We start from the raw sequence: 12,154 nt of genomic DNA on the forward strand, positions 1-12,154 counted from the left end.
GTATACAATTGCTCAAAAGAGACCCAAAGTTTGAATCCCATTAAATTTATCAATTTTCGGATCTTTCACGTGAAATAGAATTGTGAAGCGCAATAGAAAGAGATCTGGATAATTTTAAGAGGCTGGTGGGTATTTTGTACTGGCTTCTAAAAAATGGCAAATTTTTGGAATTAGGCCTGAAAAATCCTATTGCTTTGTTACCAAGTTTTAGCAATACAAAAAAAAAAAAAAATATACAGAGTGAAAACATAGAAAAAATAGCAAAAAAAAAAAAGGCTGCAATAATTTAATGCCATTACAGCCTTTTAAAAAGAATCCAAACGAGCTAAGAATACCCTCAAAATACAGGCATCTCCAACAAGCAGTCTTTTCAATTTTGTCAAAAAACCCCCCTAATGTTTCACAAACTAATATTCAGGGAAATATTAAAAGGAACTTCAAATAGAAGATAATGAGCACTCAGTGACTTCTTCCCTGCCTGTTGGAGGAAAGGGGTTTTCACAGCTACACAGCAAAACCAAATTGAAAACACGTTTCTTTCACCAAGTACAGAAGCAAACAAGCAATTGGGTTGTTCTGGTAGTACTTCTCATCATTCACTCAAGTCATACAGCAATACTTAGAGCACCTTAGTTTCATAGAGCTGGTGCAATCTTCCTTTTTCCTGAGAAAGTTGTTTGATTTTATTAGTATGTTTTTCAATTTCTTTGTTTGCATCTCTCACTCTTCTCTCAAGTATCTCCTTTTCCTTTCTGAGATCAAGCGACTCCTTCTCCCCTCGGACGTATTTCATCACCATTGTTTCTTTTTCATGGCGTGCTTCTTCACATCTCTTGGTTGCCTTGAAAAATATTAACATAGAGTGAATCGGTCTTGTAGTTCATAATTAGCTTTTACAAGACACTACTGCATATTTTCAGTATTACAGTGTAGTAGCATAACAAAGTAGGACTCAAAAGCTCCAGTTTTGCAAAGACCAACATTAGATCCCACTTAATCACTAGAATTACTCATACTTCTAACAGTAAATATACATCTAAGCTGGTGCAGCTTCACAGCTGAACATCTCAATACATTAGCAATTTGGAATATAATCTGTTGTTTCAGAAGGAAAGAAGTGTACGCAGTAAGTTTTAGTAAAAAAGTAATTTTGCAAATACCCAGTAACAGTCCTCTGTCTTCCCTTGTCCGCATGCCAACCGCACAATCATTACCCAGTAGCTTATTTTTACAGATTTCCCACCACCGCCCCAGCACTAACAAATTCTGCTTCTCATAAAAAAAAAAAAAAAAAAAAAGAAAGAATCAGACACTGAGCTTTGGAATTCATACAACAGAGAAAATACCTGGCAAAATATGATGTTAAGAAGGGAAAAAACCACCATCTCAGCTCTCAGTAATACTTGAAAAAAAACCAAACCAAGAGCTTTGTGCTGGAGTTGAGAAAAATATTAATTTTATGATAGCCTGTCTGAAAAAAGGCCACTGCCAGCTTTTACTTTCTTTTGAACCAAGACCAGCTTACAGGCAAGGAAAATGACATTTCCTTGAGGCCTGAATTCCATACATACAAACATACACATTAAAAAGTCATCAGGCACTCTACAGTGTTAACAGTTATTTAAAAACTGATGTCAGTTACCAGAGCTGCATATAGAACCACACACTAGTAGTTCCAGTTTAGGAAAATCTTGCCTTACCTAGTGATCCAACAACCTAGGCTGCATGTTTTGTACAAGAACCAAGTTTGTTCACAAGATGTTCAATAATTAAAGGTTTTCTGTATTACCTGTTCCATTCGAAAGGCCATCTCTTTATGCAACTGCTGAATAGCATTTTTGGCTGCTGCATCTTGAGTTAGAAGTTTGTCTTTACTAGCTTTTACTTCTTTATTAAGCTCTTCCATTCTTGCTTCCAGCTGAAAGACAACATTATGATATAATTATATGGAAAACTTGGTTCATGTTTTGTATAGGCAGGAACATTTCACACAAAATTAGATGCTTCAACAGATATTTTCAACCTGTATTTTACACTTGTCAAGCTGCAACTATCCATATCAACATCTAGCTTTGCATTACAGTACCAGCATGAAAGATGTCAATTCTCATCTTCAGCGAGACTGAAGATGCATCAAATCAAGCAAAACCCAAGGCATAGTAATTTACTACCCAAAAAATTAGATTGACAGCAAATGCTGAGATGCCAGAGCAGAGCTGGCGGCTCTCTGAAGTTGTTTCACCTTCCACCCTTTTGTTGCTATCCCTGTGCCATATCCTCCCCACTGTGCCAACAGATGCATGACTGCTCCATACTGAACTGGACTGGGAATTAATTCACTGAAAAAATAAGTCAGCAAATAAAGAGGCGCTTAGTCATTGTGCTGGCACTTTTTTTAGCCGCCTAGTGAACCAAGTCAGAGACCTGATCCAGCTGAAGAATAATTACCGATTTTCAACTGGAACACTTCCCAGAGTGCATTCACTGCACAGTCATGCAAGCTCAGCAGAAGAAGCAGCAGCACTAGTGCAAGAGCAAGTCGTGGCTACATAAGCTGTAATGCTGCCCAAAGGCTGTTCAAATGGTACCTTAATGACTAATGACTATCCTCTTGTTCCAGGGAAAAGCCAATTCACCGGGGGGGTGTGGTGGTGTAAAAAAGTACAAGATCTCAGGGTCACTGTCTTACATTTTTGTGCAGTTCCAAACCAGTACATAAAAAGCAGGAACAATCTTAAATGCTTCTGTTACCACACAATGAATTGATTACAACCTCTTCAGCTTTGCAACTGAATCACTGTCCGTACAAAATAAGTTTTACACATACAAGCATGCATGTATAGTTTTCTTGCAGTTGTGAGCGCAGTCAAGCTTGTGCTGACTTGAAAGCTAACAAAAAACCACTCATCTAGAAATTGTAACATTAAAACACTCATATTACAAATTAAAACTCAAGTGTTTCACTGCAATGTATCTTGCAACTCCAAGTGTTATCCAACAGTATCCAACAGTATTACAATCCAAACCAGTATTTTCTGAAATCACCTGCAAGCATTTAATATCACAGATTCTTCTTATCTGACCAGAAAGCAAAAGAAACTCCCTAATTATTTTTTTTTTCAGAACAGGATAAAGCAATCACTGCATAATACAGTTTCATGAAATCATACAGTGCTATCATGGAAATACAGACAAGAGAGGATGGGTAAGCCACTCATACTGATTTATTCAGGCATATGCAATTCCAATTTGTAGCTTAAAAACAAGACTTTTCAATTCCATTTTCAGTAACATCATGGATTTTCAAAGACTCTTTGAAATTAACCAAAGACAAAGTTTCTACCTACAACAATACATTCCTCTGGAACACCACAAGCCTGACACACTGCTTTGAGAACAGATTTCTCTGTGATGCAGACATTAACAGAGGAATCTGACAACTAGGGTAGTATCACCAGTACTTTGACAAACAGAAATTAGTAATTTAAATGCTAGCTGTTGCCAGATTTCTAAGCATTTATCGGTTTCTAAAGCTTGGCCAACCAACTGTAGGAACACTAGCAGAATGCTTTGTAACAGACACACAGTGACGCCTGATGTGATACCTTTTCTTCCCGCACTAAAACCAGCCAACACCAACGTATGCTTTATGTTCCTCTTTGGTCTGTCATGCTTCTAACAATTCATTGGGGAATGCCTGTACGTAGTAACCAACAATACCAAAATAATGTGCAAGACCAGAGTTAATATGCTTTTTGTACATGTTCTACATATTGTTAATGTTTACAACTAACTACACACCCATCCACTTCTATTAGCAGATGCATTAGTTAACACCAGAAGACAGAGATGAAAAATTAAGAAGAAATTGGGCTTGAAAAAACTCAGTAAGATCTCCTTTATGTCTACACACAGAAATAAATCATTCTACCAAGGTAAACGACTGAGACCTTTTTACAAAAAATAACAAGTTAACAGGCCTTCAGCATACGCTGTGTCCAGCAGGAAGCCAAGGTACACACAACCTACCCACAGAACGGGATCTCTCTTGACTTTAAGAGAGACTTCCAGGTACAGAACACTTAAGGGATCTGAATCTAGAAAGTCAGTTTATCCAAAGGCACTAAACACTTCTAAGCCAATGAATAATATTTCTTGGAATGGAAGAGCAGATTTATCCTCTTTAAAAGCTTAGGATAATAGGCATGGGCATTTGTTCTTTGTCCTCTATGCCACCGAGGACATCTTGTTAGACAGTGTCAATAATGACGTTGTATATAGGTGAGATACTGACCAGCACTTCTGTTTGTTATCTGTACCTGTTTAATAATGTTGAGGTGCTGCTTTTCAGTTTCTGTTCGTTTTTTCAATTCATCTTTTAAGTTGTCCTTTTCTGAGCAGATTTCCAGAATCAGTTCCTGATGCTTTTTATTTTCTTTAACCAATCTGGAAAGCAAAGAAAAATGAAATTAAGTGCAAGATACTTCAGTACTGGAGTTTTTGTTTTTAGTTTTGAGATAAATGGGTTTTCCTCTTTGATCTAAAAATTTTAATGGGAGTTACAGCCAGAAACACTAATGAAATCCACAAAAGCCTTACAAGACTAAACAGAAGTATGTTGTACATGTGAAACTTAACACCAAACCAGCACCTTCCTTGTGAGAAAATGGATTGTTTCCAGCATTTTGGGGTTGTTATTGCCCACAGTGAAGCAAGATATTTGCTACCTCTGCACACCTATGGAACTGTAAATGTTAACAATTTTAAGGTTCTTTTAAGACAAGTAACTTCCAGTCACATAGCTCCACCAGTCAAACATCTGAAAACACAGGTACTATACTCATTTCATGGATTGCTCAGAGTAGCCCTTGAAGTTCACAACCTGGTAAGAAATGAACCCCTGACTTTCCAAGTCCTAAGTAGGTATGTAACTACGACAGCGTCCATGCTCATGCTTCTTATAAAGTTCAGATTTTTAGCAAGTTTGTTCCTTTGCAGCTCAGCTGTTTGAAGCCTGAGTTGAAGCTGACATGTATTTGCTTTGACATCCTAGCACTGAATAGAAGACAGTCATACATAAAACTCATGAGTTACATTGTTAGAACTGCTGAATAAGCAGAATCTCAAATGTATTTAAATGTTTAAAGATACAGTTATTTGGTGGATATTTTAGGCCACTAATTGCATTAATTTGTAGGAGGCATGCTCTTACCTGAACAAGATATTTAAATAACCCTTTACATATATACTTTCATGTTTAGCTCCCCTTCTTTGGGGTGGGGGAAAAAAAAACCAAAAACACAAACAAAAAACCCAAAAACCCACTCTAAACCAATTAGGCTTCTAAATTACAAGGAATTCAAAACCATTGGTGAAAGAGAGTTTAGCACTTGTGAACTGTTTTTTTAATCTATTAATGAATATTTCAGGATTACAAACTCTTAAATTCACACAATTGCTGCTCACAGATATTTCTTAGATCTGATCACAGGATACCAACCGGGATACTTCCAGAGCAGTGTTACGAGAAACTCTACTGATCATAAACTAAGGGACAGAATCAACCCAACCCAGAATGCCCTTTGGACCAGACATTAAATGTTCTACAGCAGTTTTACACTTTTGAGATCAGTCCCCAAGAGTCATAGGGGCACAGCTGGAATAGCAGCTGACAAAAAAGAGACTGAAGACATGTTTATAGAAAAAACTTTCTGTGTGTATACATAATATGTACATGTATTTATATAAACATTTGTCTCTAAGAAAGTAACTGGTCCATGGCTGAAAACATCGGCCTGCCTATAAGTTTACCATCAACAAGTAAAACCCAAATAGCTTGCTCACTTAAGATCTCCTCGAATTACAACCCCTTACACAGCCACTGCTTCAGATTCCCACTCCTCCTCCTCCTCTGTAATTACTCAATGTCTAACTATTCACTCCCAAGATCCCCATCATCAACTGACTTTCCTCACATTTATGATTTCTGTCCGAGGTCAGCTGGCAAGGTGCAAGAGGATACTTCCCCTGCTCTGCTTTTTGAACATCTCTTCTCCCTCTGCCTGGTTTCCCTCCCTTTGATGTCCTCCCACACCATGGTGTCAAAGTGCCTCTTATGAAGAGTAGGGCACACATTTCCAGTTCATTTGAAGTTTGTGGGTACATTTTGTTAGCAAAAAACATTTCTGAAGTGGTAACAGAATATGAAACACCAAGTGGGGAATCAAGAAATCAAGCAAAGAACTGGTTTTTCATGAATATACCATTCTTCATGGAGTGTACTGCCTGGTAGAACTATTAAGCCCCATTTATTCCAGCGAAGTTTGTAAGCCATGCATTTCAAAAGCCCTCCTATAAAATGTGTCAAGCCAGTAGTTTACATATGACACGTCCAACTCAAAGATGATACCGTGACTGATTAGCAGCTTTGTGGAATTGTGACAGGAGACTGAATACTACTTGAAAAAGAAATAAGCAATTTCAAACTCATAAATGAAACACTCATAGTGGGAGTTAGTAATTACAAAGGTTCATTTCCCCAAAGACATATATGGACTGAATGAATCCTGGACTATTTTTATATCACCATTATTTTTACAGTACTTAATTCTAGACATTGGCAGGCTATTCAACTGAACAGTTGGCTATTCAGTTCCTGCCAAATTCCCCAAGAATTCAGAGATCTAAGCACACATTTTTATTTATAAATATATACCACAAGCAAAAATCATTCCTCACTTAAAGAACATAATTTAAAAAGCTCATTAACTGTCCTTACAGCAACTCACAAGAGATTACTTGTTTCATACCAAAATGTTGTATGCAGCTGCACACAACATACAAGCAAAACTGTTCAGTACACACCTCCATTTGTGATGAGCATACTCAAATACTTACTTTTTAATAGTTTGTTCTTGCTCCAGGTACTTATCTTGCGCACATTTTTCAAACACGGCCAACGCATGTTCACCCTTCCGCACACCATTTGGGAATTTTCGTTCCTTTGAAAAATCTGTAGATAAGAGTTCAGACTCTATTTCCTTTAGCAAATCCTCCTGTGAAGAAGTCTGATGTATTGTGGAAATAAGCTTCTTTGTGCAGTCTGTGTCATAAGGGCTTTCTGAATAGATTTTATCGCTAGTTTTTTTCACAAAGTCAGACTCCTCCCTTAGCTCCTGTAATATTTCCATTAATGATTGTTCTGTCTGATTAGGTTTTGGATCTTGTCGTTCAAATTCTTCACTAGATATATATTCTCTTTTTATGGAGCCTTCTACCTTTCTTTCTGAGCAGGTATTGGCACAGCAGTCCTTCCCTCCACACTGCTGCTCCTGCCTTTCTGCCAAGGCCCCACTGCTGCTTGTGTCAGTAACTGTTGAATCCTGGTCCGAGGGCAACAACCTCCATTCCCTTTGCAAGACATCAGCATCATCTCCACTATAACTGATGCTTGAGCAGTCCTTCATTCCAGATGTTTTATCAGACTTCTCATTATCTGGGGACCTGGAAGAGGCATCGTCTGACAGATTGACTGGTTCCAGTGTGTTTTGCATTTCTGGTAAATATCCCTCCATCATTTTCCTTTGGAAATCTAGAAGCAGAATTCACATTACACAACATGTTATATCCAAAATCAAAATTAAAAGAGATTGAGAGAGGGGAAAGAAAGGTTATTGGAAAGTAAAATTCAAAGGGCAAAAAATATTTAGATCCATAAGTGTTATGCAGTTTGTTGATTTTCAAGCCTAACTTTTAAGTAAATGCTTCAGTACAAGTTTTTCTACAAGAAGCTGAGAAAACAAGGATAGCAAACAGGAATTAGTGGGACATAAATGCCAAGACAATTAAAAAAAAAAAAAAAAGATATTTTTAGAATTAATAATTCTATTACTTAAATCCACAAAAAGTCCAAGTCAGCACCTCTGAAAAACACTCAGACATTAAAAAAAAAATCTAGAGCCTTTCATTTTCCTATATCCTATCTGAAAGCAGTAATATGCCTTGACCTACTCATTTTTACAACATAGGGTGACTGTCTCATCCAGCCAGAATATACAGCTTCCTTACTGTCATGTCCTCATCACCCATACAGCAAAATGTGTCTGCACCCAGAAACCTGAAGGAAGGAAGGGGCTTGGGGGAGGATGGGGGTGAGATTCTCTTTTCCCATCTGCTTTTGAGCAGCCAAAATCGCTTGCTGGAAGAGCACAGATGGCCTGCAGCAGATTTGCTCTCTCAAAAAGTAGCTTGCAGAGGAAACATTTGAGGAGTTGAAAACCTGTGTAGAAAGTGTTCTTCTAGACTGACGCCATATTGAGATCCAAACAGCCAGAACACTTATGGAAGAGCCTGGGTATAATGCTGTATCCCGTATCTTCTTTTCCAGGAATCCCAGACGGTCAGGTGTCTGGAAAGACTGCTGGCATTTTTAGCCAGCACAAGAAGCCCCTATGGTATCATTTCCACTAAGAGAAATTCATTACAGCAGTCATAACTTTTAGATGCAACCCTACCCCCTGATACTGGATAAGTTAGACTGTTTAATAACAATGCTAATTTAATTTATAAATTCAACTCTACCATTCCAACAATTATCTCAAAGGAAGCAGTAACCTTGCCATCTTGCAACACCAAGCTTGTTTTCCTACTTGCCTTCTCATTTGTTTAGCTTTCTCTTACACAGTCGCACAGTCCAAGTCATTCAGCTACATGCTCCAGGCCCTGCACTTTCGCTCAGGTTGAAAGAAAACCCTTTGTGCTGCTGCGCTCCACTCCTCCAGAGTCCTGCCGTATTAACCAACACTTAGTCGGGAGGCTTACTTGTTAGAACACAGGGATACATTAATTCCATTAGGTCTGTGACTAATTGCTACCACATCACCTTTCACTATCAGGTATAAAAACTCAGATAAGGAAAAAAAACAGCAGCCTCAGCCCAGCTGTTTCTACTGGGAAATACCAAATGAAAAACCTGCAACTAGTATCTGAAACTAACTATTGGGCTACAACTGCCAGTTGATCCACAAAAGGAAAGCATTAGCAAAACTGAACACAAGGCTTAAAGTATGAAAGGGAACATGTCATGACTGGACAGATCATTAAATGGCAATTACACATTTTTAAGTAACAAGCAAACCACTTTTCCTTTTTGGTTTCACAGCAAAAAGCCTCAATGCTACAGCCCTTAGACAAGTACAAACGAATAGGAGCCAGCAAGCAAATGGTAAGGAAAGCTACAAATGAGAATAGAGATGGTGAATGTGAAAGTTTATATACAATGTAAATCTTTTACAAGGACTCTCCATTTTACAAACAGATCTCTGCCATTTTACAAACAGATCTCTGATACTAATAAAACCTCCAATTCCCCTTTACATGAAAGGATTTATGCTTTGGTCAACACTGGAGCCAACAAATCCATCCGTTTGGTTTGTGCAGCCAAAACAATTGCTCCTTTGGCACTTAGCTACTTTTTGATAACTTCTGCTTACTAGCAGAATTACTATTAAAGTTCACAATGTACTACTGTTATTCTAGAATAAAACAAACAAAAGAAACAGCCCCCACTGACAATCTCAATCTGCAAGCAAAGGGAATGAACGTAACTGCAAGAAAAAACATTCAGTTTGATAATAGCAGAACTCACTAGTCCCTACTTAATTAAAAAGCTGTTCAAAGAACCCAATGTTTTGAGACTGGTGCATTTAGCACAGTCAATAACCACAACATAATTTGCAAATGATGCAGCTAAGAGGGAAGAGAAATTTACCTTCTAGTATGTATTTCCTCTTGTCACAGGTAGCTTATAATTCACACACTCAACTGCAGAAAGACACTGCATAAAGTATAAAGCTGAGGTAAAATTTTTTTTTCTATAGCAGTTACTCTAGTCTAAGTTCTTGCTGACACTTTCTCTGCATTGATCAGAGGGGTTTTTCTGACTCATTTTAAGCCTTTTCTGAAGTACATTCTGAAGTGTTATAAAGCCCCCAAAATGTGCAGTTGTTTGATGTACTACTGCCTCAAAGCTGCTCATCACTGCCCAGCTGCTGCAGTTCACCACTCCCACAAGAAAAGACATGGTAAAATCAGATATGCAAACTTTCATTTTGGTTACCATACCTAAAATCTCCAGCCCAGACAGCAAACTAGATGGTATTTCTCTTCATATGAAAGCAGCAGGTGAAAAATACAGCCCTGTTAAGACAGTACATTGGGCAGGATACTAAGTTTTCATCTTATTCTGTTACTTCCTTCTGTAAATAAATACCATGGATTAGTATTAGAGAGAAAGATTAATCTATGTGGATGCAGAAATACAGTTATTTGCATAACTCAGTTGCAGAGCAATAAAATGCCACCAACTCCATATCCATAGCATCATACACTTAATATCAATCATAAATAAAGCATAGGTTTTGTATCAAATGCATGGGCAATTTGAATAATGACTATACAAATCAGGTAAAGAATGAAAAATAAATGATGATGATTCAGTGCTCCCTCCCTGCAGACCTACTCTAATCTCCAGTGGTAACCAGAACGTAATTTACCACATTAAGAACGTTCACAGCCTTTCCGATTCCAATACATTGGATTTTAGCTCTTTCTGTCCAAATCTATCTGAATCTGTTCATGATCTGAGCTGATTTTTTTCCCCTACTGACGCTGAATAGTTCTAGATTTCATGTTTTAAGTACTAACTTTTAAACAGAAATAAAACTTAACAATTCCTCATAGGATCACAATTTATCTTCACATCAGAAATCTTCAGACAAATCATATGGAACAACTGTCAGTGCAAGTTCATCTTGATATTCCAATGTCTCTTGAATACCCGAACTTTGTTGTGCCTACCTCAGCCCACTGAATACAGCAGATACCTCCTTTATAAGGCTCTGGCCTTATAAAACTAAAGAAAAGGCTCCTGCTTTGCAAGCAGAAGGTTTTATGTGTAAGTAGCTTAAAACAATCAGCACTGCCAACCTAGCAGTAGCTAGTTGGAATGAAGCATGCTAGTATTTGACTGTTTAACATCAAACATACAACTACAGCAGGTCCCAGATAGTATTTGGACACCAGACATATTTGATAGCAGCTCCATGTCTTTCCAGGGTTTATATCCATCTTCTATTATCCTAGCCATCCTTACAGTGACTCTCCTCAAGTCAGGGAAGTAATAGAGTTATGGTATCATTCTCTTAGAAAATACTGCATTAAGAAAACAAAATAGCTTAGTGTCTTTTATGATGTATTCAGAAAGTGCCAAAAGCAATCATAAAAGGCAAATCCTGACTCAAGCAGATCAACTGTTTTATGTAACGATATTTTGTTAACATATCAGACAAGCAAACCATGGTAGGTCAGCATACAGTATCTTGAGAGACAGCGAAGCGCCAGGTGAGCACTGGCCAACCTTGCACTGTTTTGCCAAGCTTCTACCTTCAGCCACTGGCTCTGCTCCTTCCTCGGGGCTGATCATCATCAGAAGAGTATGGCTAAAGCGTCTTGTTGCGCAGTCCCCTCCACGTGATGTTTGTCTCTCCCTCACAGGGTATGTCCCTTTTGCTGCCTATGCCACGGGAGAATGCAGTCACTACCGAGTCAACTTAAAACGCCCAGGGTAGGAACTTCTCAAAGTACCATTTGAGATTAGCCCAGCCCAAGCTTGCCTGCCTGCATACCTTGAATAACAAGCCATCCTCTGAAACTGCCACGCATCTAGTGTTGCATATGGAAAGCTTTCTGTCACTGCCTTGTAACACTTCTGCTGCTGTGACAGGACTCTCCGCACTCCTGCAACTGGTTTGACCAGCTCTCCCCCTGCTGTTTTACAGCTCACAATTGTTTTGACGCTCTTAAAACACCTACCCTGTGTTCCTGCCCTTATTCTAACGCTAAGGAGACAGCCTGTCGTCTGCGCTCTGTTTCCCCACAATGCAGTAATACAAAGCAAAGCCAGTGGAAACACATCAATTCAAAACCTGGTGATGTGAGTAGCAGAGAATGAGGAGCATGAACGCAGCTCAGCCAAGCTTCCTTCACAGCAAAAACGGACCCACCGGCCCAGTTTGCACAAGCAAACAAAACATGCTTTGCATATACATCAGAATACAGACAAGTTCCACCCTTCAGAAAAAAAAAACTTAGCTGC

General features: G+C 38.5%; 1 protein-coding gene across 5 annotated transcripts in view; it reads right to left on the minus strand.

The window, feature by feature from the left end:
• Positions 1-12,154, minus strand: part of CCDC186 (coiled-coil domain containing 186) — a 39,017-nt gene that overhangs the window by 15,529 nt on the left and 11,334 nt on the right. For 2 of the 5 annotated variants that reach the window (XM_075108305.1, XM_075108307.1), the window contains exons 2-6: positions 10,123-10,256; positions 6,898-7,591; positions 4,320-4,446; positions 1,790-1,918; positions 629-841 (exon numbers count right to left, since the gene is read on the minus strand). In XM_075108305.1, the coding sequence (XP_074964406.1) occupies positions 629-841; positions 1,790-1,918; positions 4,320-4,446; positions 6,898-7,577 (1,149 nt within the window). In that variant the 5' untranslated portion in view covers positions 7,578-7,591; positions 10,123-10,256. Of the gene's footprint in view, positions 1-628; positions 842-1,789; positions 1,919-4,319; positions 4,447-6,897; positions 7,592-10,122; positions 10,257-11,442; positions 11,573-12,154 lie in introns of all 5 variants that reach the window. The other 3 variants (XM_075108308.1, XM_075108304.1, XM_075108306.1) reach the window with 2 other exon arrangements.

This window comes from Phalacrocorax aristotelis, chromosome 12 (assembly GCF_949628215.1).
Source record: "Phalacrocorax aristotelis chromosome 12, bGulAri2.1, whole genome shotgun sequence".
Lineage (NCBI taxonomy): Eukaryota > Metazoa > Chordata > Aves > Suliformes > Phalacrocoracidae > Phalacrocorax > Phalacrocorax aristotelis.